Below are 26,577 nucleotides of genomic sequence, written 5' to 3' on the forward strand. Positions count from 1 at the left end.
GGATTATGAGTCATTTCCTTTTTTCCTCCCCTCTTGCCTTTCAGTTTAGAGTCACAGACTCCCTACTAAGAAGGACCTTAAAATCTCTCTGTTCATTGCTCTGCTCAATCCGTTCTACTTAGCGCTGCCAGTAATCTTCCAAAATCTAACTTGGTGATGCCACTCACTATCTCAGTACCTTTTATCATCCCTCTGTTGCCAGAGGATAAAGGTTACACTCACTAGCCTTAACCGCGGGGCTCTGAGCAGCCTCTTGACCTCATCCATAGCAGAGTCTGTGCTTCTGCTAACTGGCCTCCCTCTCCAAACTCTAAGCGTTCCTGTTCCTTTGACTTAAACGAAGCAGCCTTTTCCACTCTCTCGGCCCATCCAGATCCTCCCTCTCCTGCCCCCAGTCTGCCCCAGCCCAGAATGATCTGCTTTTATTGGGTGTTCAGCCCAGTTTCCACAGGCTGCTTAGAGTGACTGGTTATCCTGCAGTAAGAGGGTGTCTCTCTAGATTGTGAGCTTCACAAGGGACCATGACTGTGCTTCCAAGCATCTTTTCACAGTACCGGGAACAGTGCTTTGTCTGGAATGTCAAAACAATAAACGTTTGTGGATTGAAACGGAGAGAAGCTCATTTCTACCATCACACATGAAAAAGGGTTCCTGCTTCTGGTTGATATTGCTGATGGTGTGTGTGTGTGTGTGTGTGTGTGTGTGTGTGTGTGTGTGTGTGTGTGTAGTCACATCAGGAAAGAATGGGGTGTGTGTGTGTGCAGTCACATCAGGAAAGAATGGGGTGTGTGTGTGTGTGCATGCAGTCACATCAGGAAAGAATGGGGTGTGTCTGTGTGTGTGTGTGTGTGTGTGTGTGTGTGTGTGTGTGTGCAGTCACATCAGGAAAGAATGGGGTGTGTGTGTGTGCAGTCACATCAGGAAAGAATGGGGTGTGTGTGTGTGTGTGTGTGTGTGTGCGGTCACATCAGGAAAGAATGACTTGAAGGAAAACATTGCCCATAGAAACAAATTCCGGCCTTTGCCAAACCCTCACAGCTGGCACACTTACCCGCTGGTGGGGAAGGTTGCCGTCCTGTGTCCGGCTGAGGCACGCCCACGTCGTGAGTGCTGAGACCTGGTGCACAAAACTCAAGATTCCAGGACATCTGAAGAGTATCATCAAGGAGCCCCTACAGATACTGCCAGTCTGGCCAGTGTATTTTGCAGGTGTGTGTTTGATGTGTCCCCGCTAACCTTTTTTTCTTCGGCGGCATTTAGGGGCAGGGAGGGCAGTGATCCTGACATCTTGTTCAGATGCTCAGATGAACTGGCAGATTTGAACATACAATTCTTACTGTATCAAGGAAAACCACAACCCTGCTAATAGAAATCGTTGAGTTCAGTGGTGATACATATCGCTGCTTGGGAAGAGGATGACCTTATAAAGTCAGTAGTATGGGAGGCACTGGTGTAAAACACAGCTTTAGTGGTAGATGGACCAGGGTTCAAGTTCTACTGGGTGCTGACTGGGTGTGATCCTGGGCAAGTTATTCATTCTCTTTAAACCTCAGTTTCCTCATCTGTAAAATAGGATAGTTGAGAGGTTGAGGGAAGCGCCTGTTACCAGGTTTCCTCCAGTTCTCACCACAGAGTAAGTGCTCAAGAAATGTTCATTAACTCTCATTATTTATCAAGTGAGGGGTTGGACCAGATACCACTGACGTTCCCTCCTACTTAAAAAGAGTAACTCCCAGAGTTCCCTGGTGGCTTAGTGGGTTAAGGATCTGGCATTGTCACCACTGTGGCTCAGGTTGCTGCTGTGGTGAGGGTTCGATTCTGGACCCAGGAACTTCTGCATACCTCAGGTACAGCCAAAAAAAAAAAAAGGAAGTAACTCCATGACATAGGTATTGAATATCTGCACTGTGCCCATCCTGGTAACTGGCAGTATGTGAGCTGTAAGAATGGAATCTCCATCTAACCCCTAACTTCCGGTTACTCTGTTTATCAGTAGCGGTGCCTTACACTTTATACCTCTTTACAGTTACATCTCTTTTCTTTTTTTTTCTTTTTAGGGCCGCATCTGTGGCATATGGAAGTTTCCAGGCTAGGGGTCGAATCACAGCTACAATTGCAGGCCGACGCCAGAGCCACAGCAACGTGGGTTCTGAGCCACATCTGTAGCCTCCTCTCCAGCTTGCGGCAAAGTCAGATCTTAACCCACTGAGTGTGGCCAGGGATCGAACCTGCATCCTGACAGAGACAATGCTGGGTCCTTAAGTGCTGAGCCACAAAGGGAAGTCCAACAACATAATTACTTTTTTTTTTTTTTGGTCTTTTTAGGGCCACTCCTGCAGCATATGGAGGTTCCCAGGCTAGGGGTCGAATGGGAGCTTCATTTGCTGGCCTACACCACAGGCACAGCAACTCGGAATCTGAGCCACATTGCGGCCTACACCACAGCTCAGGGCAATGCCAGATCCCCAACCCACTGGGTGGGGCCAGGGATCGAACCCGCAACCTCATGGTTCCTCGTCGGATTCGTTAACCACTGCGCCACGATGGGAACTCCCACATCTCTTACTTTTAATCCTTACAGCCACCCTGGAAAGCAGGTGGTCTCATTTTCCTTCAACTATTGGGGAAACTGAGATCCACAGGGTCTGAGCCCCAGGCCCTGGGTGTGTGCACCTCAGCAGGAGTTGATGCTGACGCTCAGGCCCTGAGGCCTGGTGTCATTGTCCATCCACACCCTGACCCCATCGTTGTGCACTGGACAGTGCTTCCTGGAGCCTCAGACTCCCAAGCCTTCCCAAGCCAAGGGAGCCGCTTCTGCACTCTGCCCACACTCCGCCCATCTGCAAAACACACCTCCACCATGTAACCGTTCCTGTTTTCCCCACTAAGCCCGCCGTATTGCAAGGTAGGTAAAAACAGTAAATGCACTTTGGCGTGAAAGAAAATTAATGCACCAGATAAAACACAGTTGTTTTTGGAGGTCATCACAGAATTTTATATATAAGATATATTATAAACTGCAATACAACAAGATTTCAATGTCAATAGCAGACCAGGCACCTTGCAAATTCCACATGTTGAACGGCTTTAACTTTACAACTATAGGTTAGAGGAAAGGGATGCAATTTATCAGACACATTTCACATTTTTTTCCAATGAATCATTAAATATTTAAGCACCATAAAATTCAAGCATTTCGCATGGATGTGGCAGCCAGCCTTGATGGTCGAAAATGCATTATGCAGAGTCTTTGGCAGATGATAGCAGTGACAATTGCAGAGTCCTGATTTTTAATGTCAATTGTTTGGTTCCCCCGCAGAACTCCCTGATAATGTCCCTCCAGGAAACGGTGATTTTTTTTTTCTTTTTTTTCCTGCGTGTGGTACAGTCACTTCAAGAACTGAAATCAAATAACATTCCCCAAGACATTCAGAATGGGCCAGGTATAAATAATTCTAATTCGTAATTTATAAGCCCTGTGAGAGTCATTATGCCATTCTACTATGTAAAGAATCCCAAGAAGGCGTTTTCGTATTAAACGACTTGCTTTAAACAGGAGATGGGACTGGAAGAAACGTACGTGGTCTGCTCTATGCTCGACCTACGATCTCAGTCCGTCTTTGATGCAACCGTACGCGTGATGTCCCGTTTTGTAAATGCGGAAAATGGGGCTCAGGGAGCTGGTACGACTGCCCCAGGAGAACACCGCTAGAAAGTGGCAAAGCTGGGTGGAAACCTGGGTTCCGCCAACTCTAGCGTCCACATCTTTCCCGGCTTCTAGCAGCCATACCAAATAAAAGCGACAATTATCAAGGCAGTAGTCTGGTAAGCGGATGGAAACACAACTCTAATGTCATTTCCTGGAACTCAGAGAAGGATTTGCTTTACTGGCCTCCCTAAGAGGCTCAAAATACAATCCTTGATCAAATCCAGTTTTAGTGCACCTTTCTGCGGACTCTTGCCTAAGCACCCGTAACGTGTATACAAACGTTGTAGCGGTGATTTGGTCCTAAGACACTCTTAGGCTCTGAAGGGCTACAGAGGACAGCAGGAGTTAAGTCATGTCACATTTCAAGCGCGTCTTCTCTCCTTGTCGGATCTCTCAACTCTCATTCCGGAAAGTTCAGTTTATGGAAACGTGAGCTATTTTTCAGGAGCGGGTGATGATGAAAGTTTATCCGTTGGCTTCCCATCACTAATTGTCAGAGGAGATTGTAAGTGTGCCGTTTGACGGCCACGTTAAACTATTTGGAAAGCAGAAATGGTTTACACTTGGAACCATTTTGTCGGCCAGAACCCTGTACCCAGAGCTGAACCTCTCAGACCTGATGATGCCGACTGAATTGTCACTGAAAAAAAACCTAGTGTCCGTGACACGCCCCGGCTCTCAATGGGCACACGATGACGAGTAAAGCATGGTCCTGGCCCTTGCAGGCTTACCTTTTAGCCAGAGGAGGAAGGAAGTGGGATGAACAGCGTGGGAGCCGTGGGAAAAGCATGAGGTACGGACAGGACCTCCAACTGTGCTGGGAGCAGCAGACGGAGGCCAGGCCATCCTGGGGACTCCCTCCCAACTCCTTCAGTCTAAAGCAGTGGTCTGCCCGGTCAATCTATCAGGGTGGGATGGGACTGGGGGAGCTCATGGCAGAAAGAGCAGGAGCAAACTCGGAGATAGGGACGTGCCCCTGGGGTGAGCAGTGACTTCCTGCAGGCCCCTGAGAAGTCATCTGGCCTGTGTAGGCCGTGGGGTCTCTGAAGGATTTTAAGCCAAAGAGTCGTGAAATTTGCATCTTAGAGAATGGCTGAGATTTGAAACCAGAGGCATCAGAGGAGAGAGGAAAAGACAGAGGCTGCATTAAGACAAGTGCAGGGGGAAGTAGGCAGCAATCCACAGGGCGTGGTGACTGGAGTTTAGGTCTGGGGACTCTGAGAGGGGAAGAAATATGCGGAATATGAACCCCCCCCAACACACACACATACCCCGGCAGCATGGATGGGGCTCACTCACTGAGAATACGAACCCAGAAGGAAATATCCTGTCCCTCGGCCCTCAGCTCAGGGCCCAGAGCGACCCCTTTAGGGCCATGGAGGCATTTCAACCAACGGGGTCGGTCGGGGAGGGGAAGGGGTTGGCGGAAGAAGATTTTTGTAAGGCTCATCACCAGTAATGGATGAGAACAACGTTACTCAAAGGTGATTTCAAAGGACATTGATACAAACCCAGAAAGAAAATAATACGGTCCTCTAACCCAAGATAGTCTTGTTCTCCATTGTTTTGCTGGTTTGACCATTTACAATAACTCTTCAAAATCAGCAGGCAACTTTTGTGCGGCACTTAGCAAGGGCTCTTGTGACAGCAGTTTGTTGAGGTCGATCTCATAGACCTTCCCAGCCTCACGGTGGAGGAACTTGCCCCACTTAATGCAGTCCGGTTTTGTTTGGTTTGGTTTCTTTTCTATTTATGTAGCCAGATTATTTTTCTATCAAAGTTAAGATATCTAAAATAGTAAGCAAGATGTGTTTCTCAGGGGCCATCGATCACCCTTATCGCTTCCCAGAAAATGTTCTCAGACCAAGTTCATGAACGAACAAGAAGAATTTTTAGAAGGCTTGAGTTTGCGTAATATATGGATAAGACGTTTGGAAACGGAAAAATGTAAATATAAATAATGGTTGACATTAGCTTAAATTTCAGCTGTGCACAAATATTTAACATGCCATAACACAGTTTGGTAAAAAATTACTAAGTGGGTTCAAATGATCTAGGAAATTCTGGTACATCAAGACAATATTTCATTTTAAAATGTACTTTTTTTTCCCTTTTTCCCAGGAAACAACCTTAAAATAAATTGTCATCCCAGGGGCGGCCCAAAGCAAGATTTCATTTGAAATACATAAGAGCACACAGCCAATCAATGTTTGGCCAGAAAAACACTTCTCATAAAGCAAGTTTTAATTTTTTTCTTAATTATTTTTAACTGCGTTGAAACTAAGCACTGAAATGAATGTCACTTTCTCATGAGAAATTTCTATAGTTTTTTCTAAAATAACATTTGTTAAAGTGAGGAAGGCAAGTTTCCTAAAAATGTCTCTAACAAGCCTTTTGATTTTTAGGATTAGCCCACTGAATTCCTAGCAAAACAAAACATATCCTTTGCTCTACAGAAAACTACTCACTATAAATGGATGTATCTTCTAAGCTTTTATAGAAAATATTAATGCCAGAAGTAAAACTGCTGCTTTGGTCTAACACGGATATAAAATATAAGAATTTTTTTTAAGACTGGAAAAATAGGATGGCTCTCGTAAAACCCAGTAACAGGAACATAAGATTCAAATTGTAGCTTGTCTTTGTCTCTTTTAAAATAGTGTCTTTCTGGTGGGGTGATGATGACTTAAATGAATCTTCTTACCTAAGTTTAATTAAGTCGGCCCTTAATTTCCTCCCAAGTGCATAATAATAGCTCTGTCACTTCCCCGTGGGGAGAGCATTGTGTGGATGGAGGCAAAGTGTCCATCCCGGGCTGGGAGGCAGATCTGCAGGCGCTCCGGGGAGGGAAGCGGGCTGCTTTGTGTGGACACCCCGCCCGAGTGAGCCCCATGTGGCTTCAGTCCCATTAGCAGGCACTCGGGGAAGGCATGCTGGACCCCGACTGGGGAAAAGCCTTCTGTTTGGAAGTTCACTGCAGTGGGGAGTCAATTTTGGTGAATCACTGCCTTAATATTCATTAATAGCTGTTAGGCTCTTAATCCCTTATTGAACATAATTTTTTCCCATAATTGCTACTTTTCCAAAGGGTTGCCAAAGTAGGCATTGCTATTCTCTGAAAAACGCAGAAAAGAACGTAATGTTTTGTGTTCGTCTGGCATGTGTTTTATGCTAATGTCCCATCTCTGGATTACAGCAACCATGGTCCTTCCTGACACAATGATTCATTCTGCTTTGAAATGAACTGTTAAATCTGGCTGTGTGGATTTTTTTTTTTTTTAAATCTCCTTGGGTCATGGTTTTACAATTATTTAAAGTGCATGGAAAAATAGATTACAGAGGAAATCATTTTGAAAGGTACGAAATCGCTACTTTCTACTTTCATTTGTTGGCCTATTTATTTTTTTCTTCCTATAACATCCATCCAAGAGCCCGCTGTATTATAGAGTAATTGACTTCAATTGTTTGAGTCGCTATTAACCCGTGAATGAAGTTTTCAGTAATGTAATTTGTAATCTGGCCTTTATCATCTCTTTGCCTTCCCCTGAATTAGCATATTTTTAAAGAAAGCCAGCGTTTCCACCCTGCTCAGCACAATAAGGCTATCTGGGTTTCATCTAGATTGGTAGGTCCCAACAAATCCACATGTGTAGCATTTGCTTAATCTGTCCTGACCAGAGGAAGGAATTACAGTACAGGGGGAATAACTACATAGAAACAGAAGGAACAGCTAACACGGGCGTCTAAGATGAGCACCATTGAATCTCTTAGCACAGCCTGGGATGCCTAAGCCTCCAAGGAAGCATCTCTTGGCAACCCAATGGCAAGGTATGGGTTCTCTAGCTATGCTTCACACAGACCTGGCACCTGCTGATTTTCTGGCGCTGGGCCTGGCTTTCTTTCAAGGTGTCCGGGGACGGTGCCGAGGAAAACTGCAAGTCTGGTTTCACTGTTGTCAGCCAGAAGCTGTACTCGTTGGCAAAGAAGTGGCAGGTCCCCTGGCGGCCTTGGCATTCAAGGAACGGCGCGGCTCTGAAGTCTTCCAGGCAGCTGCCCGGTGACATGAGGGCCTGCCCGCCTCCTTGGTCCCCAGCTCCTGTGTGCTACTCGGACAACAGCAGAGAATCAGGGCTCAGACTCCACATAGACCACCCCGGACCCATCCAGTGACATGCTGAGGTCTGGGCCTGACTTTACATTTTCCCTAAAAATCAGCCCCGGAAGAAGACACTACCATCTGCCCAGGAAAGGGGGCCAAGGAGACGCGATGGGTGTGCACACAGAATTGAACCACTTTCAGCCCGGGTGGAAACAAATCCATCTTCTAAATGCTCCCACAGTAATAAAAAAAATTAATTGACAATCAAATAAGCGAATGGCCCTGCATCTCCACAGGCTACAGTATGTGGTGGCCTCCATGACCCCGTGTCCTGCCGCCCTCCGGTCTGTCTGCAAAGGATTCTCACCGAATGGGCGAGGGAGGGTGGCACCGGGCGGCAGGCGCGCAGGGACTCACCATCAGGAAGGAGTAGCCAATCCAGAGGCTCCTCCAGGCCCGTGGACACGGAGGGATGGACTGGTCCTGGCTGTGCACCGCCACAGCCTGTGCGGGGGCCTCGCACACGGCACAGCGGCTGATGTACGGGCGGATCTCCTCCTCCGAGAGCGGCCTCATGGGCAGCGGCGCCGTGCTGGCCAGCCAGTAGGACCTGTCGTTCCTCCGAGCGTAGTGGCACACTTGGTGGATGTTGCAGTAGGCGAAGGGCAGCGTGCTAAACACCGGGAGGCAGGAGCCCGCCAGACCTTGGGAGGGAAGAGGTGTGGGAGCCGGCTGTCTTGCGCGACCATCCCCCCTAGTCCCTACCCGGGTCCTTTGCAGACATGCGTTCTGGCATCCGGAGGCCCTGGCTCCCGTGGTGCCTACTTCAGGGGTGGGGAAAGCAGGGGGTACGCTGGACCACCCCTGCCACCTCCCCTGTCTCCCAGGCCAGCCCGCAGCCACTCAGGCACTGGTCACTCTTCCTGAGCCGGGCAGTAGGCAGGGGTGGGGTGGGGATGGGAGGGTGGGAGCGCTGGCTAAGGGAGAGGTGAACACACCTCTTACCAAAGAGCTTCAGGGAGCTCGCAGCCCAGACTGACGGGGGAGCTGGCAGGGCCAAGAGGGCATGGGGACACAGCAGGACAAGCCTTGTGGATGAGAAGTGGGGGGGACCCCCTGGACTGGCAGGAAGTCTGGCTGCCAGAAGGAGTCTGAGCTAGGACCCGAGTTAGGAGAAAGATTGGGCCATGTTGAGAGATGGTGGGGACCCTTGAAGGAAAGTCCTATTGACAAAGCAGCAGGAAGGACCAGAGGTGATAAGGTGTGCAGAGCTCAAAGAGCCCAAGGGAGGGAGTTCCCTGGTGGCACGGTGGGTTAAGGACCTGGCATTGTCACTGCTGCTGCTCAGGTCGCTGCTGTGGTGTGGGTTCCATCCGTGGCCCAGGAACTTTCACATCTCTGGCAGGGCCAGGAAAAAAAAAATGAACCCAAAGAAGCTGACGGGGGGAAAGGTGGAGAGAGGGGTCTGAGTCTGTCTCAAGGACATCGCAAGGTAAATCACACCAGAGGAGGCAGGCTTTGTCGGTCTTGTTAAGGCCTTTGGTTTTTATTCCAAGAGCACTTGGCGGTGTTGGCTCTGGCCAGACCTGGGCAGGGAAAATGACGCTTGGTGGTACACCTGTAAGTAGCTGCACCCTTTCGCTCCCCCTTATTGAGAGCGGGGGTCATGGCCCAGAGAAAGCCATGACAAGCCTCATCTCGCTGCCAGCTGTCCCTCATGCACCTGCCACTCCAACCAACCACTGTTATTCTCGGGGAGACAGTGAGTGCCAGCACCAGGCACTTAACCCTCCGCTTAAAATCAGTTCCCGAAGCTTTCAAATCTACTAATGAACATTGACAAGTGGTACCAAGGGATGGCTCTCAACATCAAGTTCCGATGTTGTTTAAGGGTGTAAGTTACAACCAGGGGGATAAAAAAGTCCTAGGGATACAATGCAGGCTGGAATGAATATAGACAATATTGCATTGTAATCATCAAATGTACTGGATCTTAATTAGTCCCACCACAAAAAAGAAATGATGGCGTTCCTGTTGTGGCTCAGAAACGAATCTGACTAGTATCCATGAGGTTTGATCCCTGGCCTTGCTCAGTGGGTTCTGGCATTGCTGTGAGCTGTGGTATAGGTTGTAGACACAGCTCGGATCTGGTGTTGCTGTGGCTGCGGCATAGGCCAGCAGGAACAGCTTCAATTCAACCCCTAGCCTGGGAACCTCCAGGAGCCGTGGGTGCAGCCCTAAAAAAAAAGACCCCCCAAAAAACCCCAAAATGTTAATTATGTGATATGATAGAGGTCCCAACTGTCAATTCAATGGAAACCTATGACCATGTATAAATGGATCAGATCAACATCTTTACACCTTAAACCTACATCAGGTTACAGGTCAAGTACATTTCGATTAAAAAAAAAATGGGAGTAAGTTGAGGAGTAGATGCTGGCTAATGCTACAGCCAGGGTCTCCGGGTACACCATTTTACATCCAGACACAGGAACCAACCCCATCCTGATGAAATAATTTACATTGCAAAATAAAAATTGCATTTTATATCAGAGTTACACTTATTAAGGAAGAATTATTTTTTTGAACTAATAATGAGTAGTCAGAGAATAATAACTATAGACAGAATGAGCTTCTTTGGCACCTCATAGAATCTTAGGTTTTATGCAGTAGTTGGGCATTAGCATGGTAGTTGAAAAAGAAAAAAATCCTGCAGAGGATGAGTGATCATTTAAGAGACAGGTGAATCCATAAAATTAACCCCAAAGTTTTACACTTAAGCCATGGACCTGGGTGACCACGTGCCATCTACATACCAAGGTCTTGATTGTGAGCTTTCTCCTGTCCTTCCAAGTATAATAGGCTGTACCCTGTCCAGAGCCTGGGCATGCCCTCGGGGCAGGTGGGTTCTCCATCCGTCTGACTATGGAGAACCAGGAGGAAGCCACTGAGGTATCCAAGGCCAAACCCTTTGGGTCCAGGATCCCCTATGGGCCCAGGAGGACCTGGAGGAATAAAGAAACAGAAAGAAAGGCTGTTCAGGGAGTTCAGTTTAACAAATATTTCTGAGCACCTCTGTCTGGTGTGGTGCTAAGACTCAGGGAACAGAGAGGAACGTTCTGCTCCCACAAAGGCAACGTATGTAAACTGCTCATTCAACAAGGACCTGTTCCAAACAGCTTCCAGCTGCCTGGGTTATAGTAGCCAAAACACAGATGAAAATCCCTGCCATCCTGGAGCTTACATTCGACTCAAAGAAGAGAAATGACAAATGATAAATCTAATAAAAAGGCAAATTGTGAAATACTTTGACAATGATAAGTGCCGAGAGGAAAAGAACTAGATCAGGAAAATGCCATGCCCCACGAAGGATCTCTCAGCTTCTCTGACTAGACTGGGAGGCTGCTCATCCAAAAAAGTGAATCTCAAAGTCAGTCTTTCTTTCACCACCTGTCCTGTGGTTCTGTCCTTCTGTCCCATTCTAAGAAGGACAAGGGCTTGGAAATCCTGTGTTGGACTCTGGATCTCTTCTTTTATAAGGAAGGGAGGTGAAAGGAAGGCCTAATTCTAGAATTCTCGTTGGCAGGTGCAGAATGAACAGGTGTACCAAATATGAGAAGGCCTAATTCCAGAATTCTAGGATTCTCGTTGGCAGGTGCAGAATGAACAGGTGTACCAAATATGTGTCTCCTTGGGTATCTCTAAGACCCACTGAAGGGGGCCAGTGGCTATTTCTTTTCTTTTTTTTCTTTTATCTGGGGCTATACCAAAGCCACAGCCACAAACAAAAAGCTCCATAGCTCCTTATTTTTTTGTCTTGTTTTGTTTTGTTTTGTCTTTTTAGGGCCGTACCCATAGCATATGGAAGTTCCCAGGCTAGGGGTTGAATCAGAGCTACAGCTGCCAGCCTACACCACAGCCACAGCAACACGGGATTGGAGCTGTGTCTGCGACCTACACCGCATCTCATGGCAACACCAGATCCTTAACCCACTGAGCAAGGCCAGGAATCAAACCCGAGTCCTCATGGAATTAGTTGGGTTCGCTACCACTGTGCCACAACGGGAACTCCCAATAGCTATTTCTAATTGCCAAAAGCAAAAGTTGAAATCAAAAGGTGTTCAAATTTTGTTTTGTTAGTCTCTGGAAGACTGGCAGCTCTTCTCACCTATGCGGTAAACCAGAGGTTCAGTCTGTGGTAGCTCACGGATTGAATCAGGCCTGCTCATGTGTTCCGTGTGACCCACCAAGATTTCAGGAGTTAGGCTTTCAAGCTAGAAAAGCAGCGTATAGGGAACGCTGGGCACACAGTTCTGGAAGGTAACAATCTGTATGTAGCAGAAGCTGAGCTGCATCTTTTAGGCTGCAGCCTTCATTTTCTTGTAGCCCCCGCTTCCTGAGCATCCCAGCCCCGCCCTTCACTTGCTTCTCATCACTAACTAATATTACCAGATACTCTCCAAAGATGAGACTGTATCTGGAGGACTGTGGGCCCCTGGCACCTAACATATTGCTTGGTGCATTATAGTTCAAATTTACGTGCTGAAGCGCCTTACCACTTCTCACCCAAGGCCCCTTCGCAGATAGTTTTCTTAAGGAACAGCTTTGTATTCTGTACAAATTGATCGATGGCTATAGGATAAGACGAATGAACTCAGAAAACCAGAGGCCAAATAACTGAGGCAGCTGGAGAGGCAAGATCGCCCCCACCATCCCTAAGACCAGCACAGCCTCTCCATGGTGATCACACGGCCAATGCCAGGTGTCAATGCTCAGTGGCAATGGCTGAGCCCTTTGTGATAATGAAAAGTGCTTTGGGAAAATAATGGACACGGGGCCTTGACCTGTTTTTATGGTGGTTGAATAGCACTTAGAACGTCGGGGATACATCCTATTTGCTCCTGTTGCTTCATTTCCCTAAAGCCTGGTGAGTCAGTATCTAAGGCAAATGCTTGAGAGCTCAGGAAACCTGGATACAGTCCTCAGGTCCACTGGGCCAGAGAAAAGAAGAGAAGCTGAAATTCTTTACCTGGTGCTCCTGGGCAGCCTGCTTCTCCCATGTCACCTTTGTGTCCTGGAGGCCCCGGGGGCCCTGGGAGGCCATCCTCACCCCTCCTGCCATCCGGCCCAGGCTCTCCTTTGCACTCTGAAGGAAAGTTCACGACAACAGTGGTGACAATAACGTGACACCCTCCAGGCTAGCACTCACTGCATGAATTCCATGTGCCAGCCCTGGGCCTCCCATTTGGACCAACCTGCATCAGCTCATTTCATCCTTGCAGCTACATGAAGTTGGAATTATATACCTCCACTTAGCACTTGGAGAGTAATTGACTAAGATGTCAAGTAACTTGATTAATTAAAGCCAACAAGCCAGTTGTGGGCAGAGCCAGGATTCGAAGCCAGACCAGAGGGCGATGAGTGAGACATTTTCCCACTTTCTTCATAGTCTTACAGATTTGATCTGTTTTTTCTTTTCTGCATTGAATAGTATGGCTTTGTAATTAAATATTTTCCTTAATAATGATTTTCTGGAAACCTGAATGGAGGAATGAATAAAACTTGATAGCATTCATTTGGGAGTCAAATTTAAATAAGAGGAACAGGGAGTTCCTGTCGTGGCTCAGCAGTTAACGAACCAGACTGGCATCCATGAGGATGTGAGTTCCATCCCTGGCCTCACTCAGTGGGTTAAGGATCCAGCCCTGCCGTGAGCTGTGGCGTAGATTGAGAATCCTCAGTGGGTTGTAGGATCCCACATTGCTGTGGCTGTGTGTGGCTATGGCTCCGATTTGACCCCTAGCCTAGGAACTTCCATATGCTACAGGTGTGGCCCTAAAAAGATAAGAAAAATTAAAATAAAGAGGAATTTTTTTTTTTTTTTTTTTGCTTTTTAGGGCCATACCCATGGCATATGGAATTTCCCAGACTAGAGGTCAAGTTGGAACTGTAACCGATGGCCTATACCACAGCCACAGCAATGCAGCTCTGAGTCACATCTTTGACCTACACTGCAGCTTGTGGCAACACCAGATCCTTAACCCACTGAGCGAGGCCAGGGATCAAACCCATATCCTCATGGACACTATGTCAGGTTCTCCACCTGCTAAGCCACAACAGGAACTCCTAAGAGCAACGATTTTTAAAAAGGGCTCTTTATTGAGTGCTACTAGATGCTGGGTAGCAGGTTCATCCCTTCTCATGGATTATCAAGTGCAGTCTTCACAGCAGCCACATGCCTATGTTCCCACATGCCAGGCTGCCAGTGGGGAGACTGAGGCTCAGAAAGGCCCCAGAGCCCACCACATGTAGAGCAGAAATGGGCCGGAAGGCCAAGAGCAGAGGCTGTGCCATCCATTGCAGCCCCTGCTTGGTGACAAGGGCTCAGATGTGCTCCCCGGGGACCTCGGCAGCCAGATGTCACACTGAGACTTTGAGCCGTTCTTTTAAGTGTTTGGTTCCATTGGGCCAAGACATCAATTCATCAGCCACAATCTCCTTCGGTCTGGGTAGCAGATTTGGTCCTTGCCCGTGGGCGCCTGAACAGCCCTTTGCCCTAAGGACCTGAATGGCCAGCAAGGTTTCTGGTCTCTACCCCTAGCCTCTCTCCCTCTCCCCCTTCATCGCCCATCCTCCTCCTCTGTCTCGTCTCTTTCTGCTACAAATTAGCCCGAAGCCAATCACTAAGTCAGACAGTGCTCACTTGAGTCGCTGTCCCTGGGACGTGTTCTGAGCCACCTGAGGGTGTGTGGGGTGGGGGCGGGGCTTCCATACTCAGGGGACCAAGGAGACATCTCCCTGGACTCCCCCCCTCACTCAGGCCCCCCTCATAGCCCCCAAACCTCATGGCCTTTACATTTTTGTTTTAACATGATCTGCCTGCGGTGACCCCCAAAAGCTTCTCTTTTCATCCCACAACCAGCAGACCCTCCCTCCACACCCGATGCTGCTTGCCTAGCATTCTGCATGGCCTTTGGGGGGTATTCCTGGCCTTGAGGGTGCTGTCCTGTCACGTTCTCGCCCCTCGGGTCATAAATAATGTCCCTTGGCACGTCCTGCAGGGGCCAGGCTGTGTACATGGCTATCATCAGAAAGTGAGAAAGGAAAGCTCTCCTCCGCGTTGCGGGAGAGACACCCTCTCACGTCCAACCGGGCAGCCTCTTCCTGGACCACGCTGCTATAAGCGAGTTGGCCCATCTCCTTCCACCAGCTTCAAAGAGAATATGTTATTTTGGAAGGAACGGAGGGCCCCGCTGGGAGCTCAGAGCATTCTTTTATCTCCCACCCAAGGAGATGATTCCAGCACGTGGCTGCAGCGTGATTCTGGAAAAGGCTGCCCAAGGCTATCGGAGCCAGGAAGCTAGTGGGCTCATCACTGACCAAGCAGCCACTTCTTTCCCAAGTACTGATGGGTGTTCGGATCACTGACCGTCTGGGAAAGAGTTCCTCCACCTGAAGTCATAATATAGGTTTTGCTCCCTTTAGGGGAAGACAAAGGGAAGCGGTAGGCTGACAACAACGTTTCCCGAGATCCAGGAAGGAAGGCTTTGCTTAATTTAACTTGTATGCCTAGAGTTTTCTACTTGGCACTTGTTTTAAAGACCTACATTGAAAAACCCTGCTGGGGTTAGGAGATGCAAACTATTGCATTTAGAATGGATCAGCAATGAGGTCCTGCGGAACAGTACAGGGAACTAGGTCCAATCTCTTGGGATAGACTACGATGGAAGATACTCTAAGACAGGGAATGCTTCTATGTGTATGCCTGGGTGGCATTGCTATTCAGCAGAAATTGGCACAGCATTGCCCAAAGCAACTATACTTTAGAAAACATTTTAAAAATGAAAAAAGGGAACACCTTTAGTGCTTAAAAAAAAGAAAAAAGAAAAGCCCTGCACTGTTAGATGCGGTCCCCCTTCTGAGGGTCGCCTGTTGAGCAGGATGGGAGGATGGCCATTAGGCAGCAACAGTTCAAACCAGAATGGAAACCGCTTTTGAGTTCGTTACAGGAGGCCTCGGCCTTTGAGGGCTGCCAGGGAAGGAAAAGTTGTAGATTCAAAGAGATGCCTGCATAGAAAAGCATCAGACCTTCTATCACTGAGAACGCTGAACAGACATGAGTTCTAGTTCATGTGGCTGTTACCCACTCAGACTGGGCAGGAAGGAGCCAGAAGTTTGGCGGGGGGGGGGGGGGGGGGTTTAAAAAAAATTTTTTTTTTTTTTCTATGTAGACCTCAGTTGCAACACTTGGCTACAAAGTCAGCTCAGCAGTGAAAGAGGCTTTAAATGGAAAACGGGACGAAAAGAACAGCATCGGAGTTCCCACTGTGGCACAGCGGGATCAGCAGCATCTTGGGAGTGCTGGGACACAGGTTCGATCCCTGGCGGGCACAATGGGTTAAAGATCCAGCATTGCTGCAGCTGTGGCTTAGGTCACAAATGGGCTCAGATCTGATCCCTGGCCGGGGAACTCCACATGCCATGGGGACAGCCAAAAACAAAAAACAAACAAACAAAAAACATAAAAAGGTTATGCCTCTACTGTATGATATCACTTACATATGGAGTCTAAAAAATAATACAAATGAACATATATGCGAGACATAAATAGACTATGAATATAGAAAACTAGCGGTTACCAAAGGGGAGAAGAAAGAGAAGAAGGAAAAATTTGGGGGAAATGGGATTAAGAGATACAAACTGTATGTATAAAATAGACAAGCAGCAAGGACATAATGTATAGCCCACAGAATCATAGCCGAAAAGAAAAGAAAAAGAAAACCACAGCATCATTCTAAGAGGAGGTGGTACTTCTCAGGGGCAGCTAGTCCTTCACAACCAACCTCAGGGATGTACTTACAGCCCTGGACACCTGCTGAAAGAACTGCCTATGGAAAAGGAGAGATGACCCAAGTCCATCAGGACTGGGCCACCGTAGACCCTCAGAAGAGACCTGTTCCTCTTCAGCAGCGGGACAATACAGCCAATGCATCCAGGGTGGTCAGTGGGAACAGACAGGGAGAGGGGACCAAGGAATAAACCGCTGGCAAGAGGGTTCTTTACAAAAGAAGCCGGGATGGGGGAGGGGCTCTATCAGAGAAGAGGGGCCCCACACAAAGCAGTGGCTTGGGAGTGGGTGCACAGCAGAGCCCAAAGCAGCTCCGGGGAAGCTGAATCATGGGGCAGTGCAGCCCACTCTGTCAACCATGGGGGAAAAGGGAGTGATGCTTCCTGGGAAGGACTGTGTACTTTTTTTTAACATAACAATCACGTTCTGTTGCCCAATGGTGGCCTTTGGGGGTGTCCCATGAGCAGCAGGCAGGGTCCATGGCAACAATAAGGAGAGGGTGCAGGAAGCCAGAGATGGCCCTTCTGTGGCCACATGTGGCTGGAGGAGCCTAAGGCAGGAGAAATTTGAGATGAAGGGTGATCACCCCTGGACCACAGAGATGGTCCACCTTCTTTCAGAAGCTCTCAATCTATGGGGAGAGAAACCTGCATGTGCCCAGGTTTACTAAGTGGGCAGAATTTGCCCGTTTGAAATTTTTTTTCTTCTCAGCTACCTTCTTTAGTTATTTTCCAAAGCCACTGCCATGAGTGAACCCAACCATCCATCTGGTCTCAGCGGATGTTGGGATAAAGCAGTGGGTGTTGGCCATGGCTGCCTGCCACAGTCGTCCGGGCAGCTGTCTCAAAACATGGATGCTTGGGCCCTTTCTCCCCCTGAGTTCTGTTGGTCTGGGAGGAAGCTTGGACATCGTTATTTTTCTAAGCCCCCTTCCAGTGACTTTAAGCTAGAGCTAGGATTGAATCATTCAAAAAGGCGTCACTCGGCTGACCCTTTGAAGGACAGCATTCATATGATATAGTTAGGCTTTCTCCAACTTGAATGTATATACAAACATCCCGGGAACCTTGCTGAAATGCAGATTCTAATTAGGCAGGTCTGGGGCTGTGGCCTGAGTTGCTACTGGTCCTCAGACCACACTCAAAGCATCAAGGATGTAGCTGGTTCTTAGTTACCAGGATATGAGGCCAACCTGCCCCAACTGTGCTTCTGCCATCTTCCTGTTGGACAAATCTGGTTCCTTAAAGTCTGATCTTTCCTTACAGGGTCTGCTTAAATGCCAGCTCTCGCTGGGGTTGTAGGAGTCCTGCAAGTCTCCACACTGGCATTACTTTTCCCTGTCCTGTTCTCCTAAGGCCTTTTGCTTGAAACTCCTTCAAATTACGAATTATAATCTCCCATTATCCAGAATTACTTATGGTCTGCCAGCTCTTACTACCACGAGGTTGTGAGACCCTGGAAGGGGGCTAAACACATCTCATTCACACCTGGACTGCCTACCACACCTGGTACCGTGCTTTATAAAGCATAGAGGGGGGCTGGAAGTATTCTGCTGAAATTAATTTGCAGAAACCCACCACAGGCCACATCTTCCACTTGAAAAGTTATTTATTTATTTAATTTTTTATTTTTGCGCTTTTTAGGGCCATACCTGCAGCATATGGAGGTTCCCAGGCTAGGGGTCACACTGGAGCTGCAGCTGCCGACCTATGCCACAGCCATAGCAATGCCAGATCCGAGCCAAGTCTGTGACCTATAGCACAGCTCATAGCAATGCAGATCCTTAACCCACTGAGCAGGGCCAGTAATCAAACCCACATCCTCATGGATACTCGTTGGGTTCATTACCTCTGAGCCACGACAGGAACTCCCAGTTATTTTTTTTAAGTGGGGGTGGTACAGAAGAAATTATCACAACCCTGTAAATATACCTCAATAAAATTTTAACAAATGAAAAAAAATAAAGTGGGGAGGAGACCAGCCCTTAATATTGCAAATATATACACAACAAGGCAGCTTGGTCTTAAAAGAAGGTTGCGTGATGAGGTATACTAACTGATTGAGGGTTTACTCATGCAAAGAGTACCAAGGAAAAGAGAAGTTAAGCAACGACTCTCAATTCCTGGAGCTTGTTGGCTGTTAAAGGAAGTCGCTCCCATTCACACCCAACTAACTTACTGCACAAACTCAGATGCAATGCAGCAAATACAAGCAATAAGCCCTTGACTAAAAAGAGCAAGGCTCCAGGGCTGTTCTGGATGCTCTCTAGGACATCTGATGGGTCCTTAGCTACTTAAATTTGGGAAAATACAAGGAAACAGGAGATGCAAAGTTCAGTTCTACTTCCAGTTCCTTTGGCCCCGAACTCCAGGGCGGGGGGGGATAAACTGGAAGGGGAATGGCTTCATGCCTCGTAGGCTAATGGGCACATTTGTTTCTAGAATCACTGGCACTGCCATGAGTCTAAAGAGATCCGTGACCTCTAGATGACCAGCCCCAAACTCCCTAATCTCTTTGTAAATCACCCAACCAGGTGGGGATATGTGAAGAGAAAATAAACCACTCAGAGAACACCTTTGAAAGAAATGGTTTGCTTTAAATACTTGGATACGAAAACTGTTATCCTGACGATGGCTGAGCAGGGCTCAGATCCATTGATGAACAATGCCACCTTTGCCATAATTGAGGGGACCCTCCACCCTTTCCTTCTCCCTCCTCCAAGCCATATACTTCCTCCTTCCTTCTTGTAGGCTGTTTCTGCTCCACCAAACCCCAGTTCAATTGTTTTTAATTCAAAATCAAATTAACATCTTTTAACGACTATTCATAGAGCGTCTACACCGAGGCACTAAGAGGTTTCGAAATCTCATGTCCACAAACTGCCCAAGTATAAAAGATTAAAGGAAACCTTCCCCATAAAAATAGAAGGGATATGTTGACCCCATTAGTACATCCTAAATGTAGAAAAAAAAATGCCCTTTTTTTGTTGTTGTTGTTCTTTTTAGGGCTGCACCTGCGGCATATGGAGGTTGAATCAGAGCTATAGCTGCCAATCTACACCACAGCCACAGCAACTCAGGATCCGAGCTGCCTCTGCCACCTACACCATAGCTCACAGAAACACTGGCTCTTTAACCCACTGAGCGAGGCTGGGGATCGAACCTGCATCCTCATGGATACTGGTCGGGTTCAAAAACCACTGAGCCATGTTGGGAACTCCCTAAATGCAGAAAAAAAAAAATGTTTAAGAGGAAGGGGATTTTCATCCCTTCATCCCCACTAGTTGTTTAAGTTCCATGCAAAAGACTACATGGCAAACACCCAGATCTCCATTTTAGCTCCCATAGTGAATAATCAGTGGGACGCTCATACCTGGTCCGGGGGGACCTCTCCGTCCCGGGAGCCCCATGGATCCTTCTGGCCCTCTTGGGCCTGGTACCCCGGGAAGCCCCGGGATTCGAGGGCAGGCATCCACATCTGCAGGTGGTCCAGGTTCACCTGAAATTGGAGTCACCACATGTGTGAGGGGTTCAAGCACTTATGAACCAGCTCCTTCTGCAGTCTCACATCAGATGGGCTTCTGACCCTACACTGAACAGTTATCAGCAATGCTCCACCATCCACTGTTGGCCCCGTGAAGGCAGGACTTTGTCTCATTTACTATCTGGGGCATGGAATATTCTAGAAAGCTTTTTGTTGAACTAATGACTGGCTGCATGAACGAGTGAATGGGATCTTAAAGGAAGCAAAAACGTCTGAAATGGTGGAGGTTGGCTAAGACAGTGATCCCTTGGCGACCGTACAGGATTTGCCATCTTTGGCCCCTTTCTTCCTAGATGCCAGCCACCAGTGGAGGGTCCTGGGGGGTTCCTATCACTCAGCTTACTGTTACTCTAATTCATTAGTCTGCACTGCAGCCGGCTGGGTTTCCAGAGCGTCCGTTCCTCAAGGAGACAGCATTTCAGGATTGCTAGGGGCTCCGAAGCAGAGGCTTTCAACTTGAGTGCATACTGGAATTACCCAGGGGAGTTATAAACATACCGATATCTGGGTCCCAACCCAGACGTGCTGGTTTAATTGATACAGGATGTGGCCTGGGCAGTGCCCTCATGTTTGATTGTATAATAAACTCATCTGCAGAGCTTTTCAAAAGTACTGATGCCAGCACCCCCTCTAGACTTAATAAAAAGGAATTTCTGGGGGTGGAATCCAGGCGGGGGTGGGCATTTGGCTGCTACTTCATACTTAGGATGCTGATGTTCTCATCCTGTGAGTTCACACATAGAGTCGCAGAGAGACACTAAAAGGACTAAAGGGAAAACACATGACATGTACAATGGGAATTGTAAAATATACACATTTAAAATAGCAGGATTCCTTAAATTCTGATTTTGCTCCTCTTCACTTTTTGATAAACCAGGAGCTGAAAGAAAAGAGGCCGAGGACCTAAAAATAATACATGCTATCTGTATTCAGGGCACCATTTCTTAGGGTTAATAACACGTGCCTGGAAAGAGCCAGTGCTCACATTCATGACTTTTCTGTTCTTCTTCTCTCTGGAAATATTATGTTGTTGTCATGCTGCAGAGGATCCCGTGCACACTTAGTTGAAGAGAATAATGGCATTTTCATTTGAACACACAAAGAAATTCGCTCCTCGAAAATGGATTTGGGTGCCGTAGGAAAGGCTCATCACAGCCCCTTATGGGGGTGGAAAAGACCCATCTTTTCATGCTGTGGATGCTATTTATTTTAGGGATGGTCTCTGTCTTTAGAGGGTAGAATTTCTAAAGGAAAGTCGGTATGTACTGTAGCACTTGGCAGAGAAAGCACTCACACTCTGTGTCTGATCTGAAATTATATAAGCTGAGTATCTACACCGCCTTGGCAACCTATAATGAGGCTCGGCGTTGGAACATGCTAATATGGGGTTACTATTACTGTAACAAGGGATTAAAACGGAATATAATTACAGCATCCCATCTAAAAAAAATGTCACAAAGGTTAACTCACAAGTATGGTGAAAAAGGGACAAGTATGGAAATGACTGGAAAAGAGATGTAGAGGAAATTATTCATTTTCTAGCAATACTTACCTCTGGAACCTGGAGTGGTGCAAAGCCAAAAAAAGAGAGGCCCCCCGACGATTTTCATGTGTTGGAGAGAGATTTTAAAAGTGTGAATTAGGACAAAAGGGAAATAGATTGAGAACATAAGTCATAATTTGATGACAGCATCAATAGCAAGCAGGACGAGGGCATCTTATTTACATAAAAAGTCCACATCAATGTTACTGACAAGAACAGCGATGACTGGTGGAGTTGTCATAGCTACAAAGACCTGAAATGAAACGCTCTCGCACAATATAAAATTCAAGTAGATTTCTTACGGCAGATATGCCTTAATCGATTATATACAGACATTTCGTCCATTTGAAGGCTTCTGAAAATTACATATTAACTTGCCAAGTTTTGTCCATTCTGCATAGAAAGAAAATATGAGATGGAATCACGGTATAAACTCTTTGTCATGTTGTGCTGTGATCCATCATAAAACAGTGCAGTTTATTTATTATTTGGACTAGAGGGCTAATTTAGGAGATTGCAAACTATTCTGAACAGAAACCACATTGCCACAATATTGATTTAGGATCTTGAAATATATCCCTTCTGCCATTCTCAAATACACATGATCTGTTTGCCCTTCCAACTCTTTCTTGGCTTATTTCGACTCTATGATGAAAACCTGTTGTCTACAGAACTTAAATTGAATAGCCTTTCATCTCCACAGGAAGTAGTGTAAGTTACAGAAAACGTGGAAAACATCTAGGAAAATCTATGGGAGGGAATTCAGGGACAGAATTCGAATATACAATCTTCCCATGTGCAATAAGCAAACCAGTCTTGGCCTCTGATGCGAGGGAACTCAGATTTATTTAAGAATGAAATAATAGCATTTGCAGCAACATGGATGGAATCAGAGACTCTCATACTGAGTGAAGTAAGTCAGAAGGAGAAAGACAAATACCATAAGATATCACTTATATCTGGAATCTAATATATGGCACAAATGAACCTTTCCACAGCAAAGAAAGCCATGGACTTGGAGAATAGACTTGTGGTTGCCAAGGGGGAAGGGGAGGGAGTGGGGTGGATTGGGAGCTTGGGGTTAATAGATGCAAACTACTGCCACTGGAATGGATTAGCAATGAGATCCTGCTGTGTAGCACTGGGAACTATGTCTAGTCACTTATGATGGAGTGTGATAATGTGAGAAAAAAGAAGGTGTACATGTATGTGTGACTGGGTCACCATGCTGCACAGTAGAAAAAAAATTGTATTGGGAAAATAACAATTAAAAAAAAGAACAATAAAAAAAAGAAATAACATATGTAAAATCAATGCCTACTTCTCAAATTTACTTGTTCTGATAAGAAGTTGACCAAGCCTGAGACTTTGCAGTGTGGCCTGAGATAAATATAATCTTCATCAGAAATAACTTAATCGAATTTGCTGGTAATTTCAGAATAATTACTTTCTGGAAGGTGACCCTCATGGTAAACACTGAAACCAAACGCCATATGTAGGCTGCTAGGTGAAGATTCAGGTGTTAGAAGCTTACCTGGAGGACCCAAGGGCCCTCTTCTGCCTGGAGGTCCAGGTAAACCCTTGTCTCCAGGTGGCCCAGGAGTTCCAGGTGGCCCCGGTGGTCCTGGGAATCCCATGGGTCCTGAAAGGAACATATGAAGAGAAAGGCACTGGAATGAAGCAATATAACGACAATGACAGTTCGATGGACTGAATTTAGAGGTGTACTCCCCCCAAACGCAGGACAAAGCCAGCCTTAGCTTGCAGAATAGGGTCCCCAGTCTTCTGGGAAGCTGGGAACAGCTTCTGCCTGAAACAAACACGACAATCCATCCAAAGGACTGCGGAAGATCATTCCATGATCAAGACAAACCTAAATTAGAATGAAAAGCCCAGTTATCCTGAACGTATTCTGGAGACAATGGAAGGGAAAAAATAAGAAAAGATGCTTCACTGTCTGGGGGCCACCCTGAGTTTCCATCCCACCCTTCCTCACTCTCTCTTCCTGTTTCAGCCACACCAGCCACTCGGTGCCTCACACATACTGTTCCTTCCCTCCTCCCCATCGGCCAAGTCCTCCTCCTTCTGTAGAATCAGATTACGCCAGGGAAGCCCTCCTTGGAATCCCAACCTAGGTCCAGTTGCTTTTCGATAAGCACTCAGAGAAGCGCGGCCCTCGCCCGCCCCCTGCCTCTGAGAGCACGTCTCTCAGTTCATACAGGCAATCCTTTAATGCGAATGTCTGTCTTCCCCTAGGAAACACTGTGCTTAACTGGAGTGGGGAAATTGTTTAAATTTGTTCATTACTATCTTCCTGTAGATTCCTAATAGATATTTACGGAATAGATCAAACATTTCCCAATGTGTAGAAATCTAAAAAGATACACAGAGGAAATTCCCTCATCCTTTTTAATGGTTAAGCATTCTTTGGCCCTTATGCCCACTGGAATGCAAATTAAGAAGCAGGATTAGCGGTTCCACCAATATTTCTAATGCCTTGAATATGCTCTTGCAGGTGGTTGTTTTTTATACAGCGTGCTATTTCCCTAACCCTGAAGGATATTTCCAGGTGGATGTTCATCCTCTAGGGTAGCCCCTAGGGAGGAAGAGTTTCTTAGTAGGGAGAGGAACAAGGCTGTATAGACAGCCCCTCATCCTTCCTCTTGGTCACTAGAGTGCTAGCATGTTTGTCTAACTCTGGAGTTTAATAACTGGAAGCCCACACACCTGCAGATATAAGCCACATCCTCTAAACCTGATGATATTGCTAATAAAGGGGAAGTTGTTGCTGTGTACTGTGGTTCAGGTTGTGCACTGTACAATTTCAGGGATGCTATTTGCATCCTAGTCATGGCATTCTCATGCTGATTTTGACCTCCCCTCTGCCCTAATAATTTGCCTTATTTCTCACTTGGTTCAGAGGTCAGACAGGGTGCTAGTTACTGGGTTCCTGCAAAGCTCAACATTTGCTTTTCTGGTCTCAAATTTCCTTATTTATACATAAGGGAGGTAAAATGGATAATCTTTATTGGCCTCTGCTCAGCAAAATGTTCAAGGAACCTAATAATTCTCTAAAATTCTCATGGCCAAAAAACTAAGGTCCCCAAGTGTTAGTAGTTAGGTAAAATTTAATTAGAATAAATATTTTAGCCTTAAATGGGGAGAGAATTCAGTAATGGAGACTCTTTTGTGAATATAAAAAAGCACAGTCAGCAGTCTAAAACTGAACTGTCCAATACAGAAGCCACTAATCCCATGAAGCTATTGAATACTTGAAACTGGCAAGTCCAAACTGTGTTTTGCTGTAAGTATAAAATGCACATCATATTTCAAAGGCAGAAAGAAGGGTCTTATTTGGGAGAGGAACTAGGTTTGTACAAACAGCCCTACTTATCCCTTTGATAATTTCTGCTTTTAGGTTCAAATAAGAATATTTGAATATATTGTGTTAAAGTATGAAAAATTATTTTATTTGTTTCATTTTACTTTCAAAATGTGGCTCTTACATCTTTTAATAACATAGATAGCTTGCATTAAAGTTCTACTGTTTAGTTCTGGTCTAGAAGATTATCAAGTATGTTATAAGGGGCTAAAGATGAACTAGTGTTTCTTCTTCTTGTTCAACAGCTTACTCAAATTTTAGGGCTCTGGGAAAGTCAGGACATATTGGAAATGTGTCACTATTTCCCCAGGACATGAGAATCACTTTGCCACGGTGCATACCCCAGGCCCTCAAGGGCCAGATAATAAAGTCATCCAGTACTAGTTAAAGAATAACTTGCTTTCATACCTTTCTGGCCATCTTTACCATCACATCCTGGGAAGCCTCTGCGTCCTGGAGGGCCTGGTGGACCTGGTGGACCTGGAGGCCCTGGCAGACCACAGTCACCCGGTTCCCCTTTAAGAAGGTCAACACTCCCAGGGGGCCCGGGAGGCCCAGGTGTTCCTGGCCACAGGGAGTAGGCAAAAAGATTCTTTCAGTCAAAGACAAAGGGGCATGCTGGCTGCCTGAGAGCTTCCTAAGGAAAGTAATTTAATAGTTTATAAGCAAGGGATGCAAGGAATTAGAATAGTTTATAGCAAGGGATGCAAGAAAGTCAATAGTATCAGAGGTAAAACAGCATGTCCCATGGAGCCCAAGGTGAGAAATGGTGCAAACAGTCTGTTAGTAACTATTCGACTAAATGAGCTAAGCAGAGCCTCCCTTTCAGGCCTTTTGGAAGTATAAGTTTATAATTTTTCTTTGCATTGCCATTCTACTGCTTTAACATGGTGGATGTGTGCCTGGATGGATGGGCAGATGGATGGACGGGTGGACAGAGAGATAATAGGCTTTTGAAAAAATCTGGCTGATGGAAAAGGAATATCCACTTAATTAAATTTAAAACCCCATTTGAAAGCCAGTGTCTACAATGGGAATTGTGCCCCAATTCTATTCCTACTTAGCTTCTACACTTCTTAGCACATTTTTGGGCATTTGTATTTTTCTCAGTGTAAAAGAGAATTATATATTTCATCCCAACCCTACGAAAATTCTAAAGATTTAAAAACAGTGAGTTTGTGTCTCTCTGGAACAGTTCTGTGAACTAGGAGGAATGTGATTGTCTACATTTGGCAGAACACGACACTGAGCCACTCTCCTTTCCCAACTCCCTAACCAGCTCTGCTCTAATCTTACTTTGTTAAATATTGACTTGCTAGAGTTTGTTTTGGGGAAGTGAGGAGAGGAACAAAGAGTACTGTCAGTAGCACAGGAAGAGACTGCTTCTCTATGTGTGTGTCAGTCTGGGTCCTGCCACTCTGGGCCAGAAGCAGCACTTAATGTGCAGATGCTG

The 26,577-nt window shown here is 46.5% G+C and overlaps 1 protein-coding gene across 3 annotated transcripts in view; it reads right to left on the reverse strand.

The window, feature by feature from the left end:
* Positions 1-2,974: 2,974 nt before the first annotated feature.
* COL4A4 (collagen type IV alpha 4 chain) overlaps positions 2,975-26,577 on the reverse strand; it is a 139,802-nt gene continuing 116,199 nt past the window's right edge. For 2 of the 3 annotated variants that reach the window (XM_047773662.1, XM_047773661.1), the window contains exons 41-48: positions 25,533-25,688; positions 23,277-23,384; positions 21,752-21,760; positions 20,029-20,154; positions 12,838-12,954; positions 10,625-10,813; positions 8,226-8,512; positions 2,975-7,812 (exon numbers count right to left, since the gene is read on the reverse strand). In XM_047773662.1, the coding sequence (XP_047629618.1) occupies positions 7,549-7,812; positions 8,226-8,512; positions 10,625-10,813; positions 12,838-12,954; positions 20,029-20,154; positions 21,752-21,760; positions 23,277-23,384; positions 25,533-25,688 (1,256 nt within the window). In that variant the 3' untranslated portion in view covers positions 2,975-7,548. The remainder of the gene's footprint in view (positions 7,813-8,225; positions 8,513-10,624; positions 10,814-12,837; positions 12,955-20,028; positions 20,155-21,751; positions 21,761-23,276; positions 23,385-25,532; positions 25,689-26,577) is intronic. The other variant, XM_047773663.1, reaches the window with a different exon arrangement.

This window comes from Phacochoerus africanus, chromosome 3 (assembly GCF_016906955.1).
Source record: "Phacochoerus africanus isolate WHEZ1 chromosome 3, ROS_Pafr_v1, whole genome shotgun sequence".
Classification (NCBI taxonomy): domain Eukaryota; kingdom Metazoa; phylum Chordata; class Mammalia; order Artiodactyla; family Suidae; genus Phacochoerus; species Phacochoerus africanus.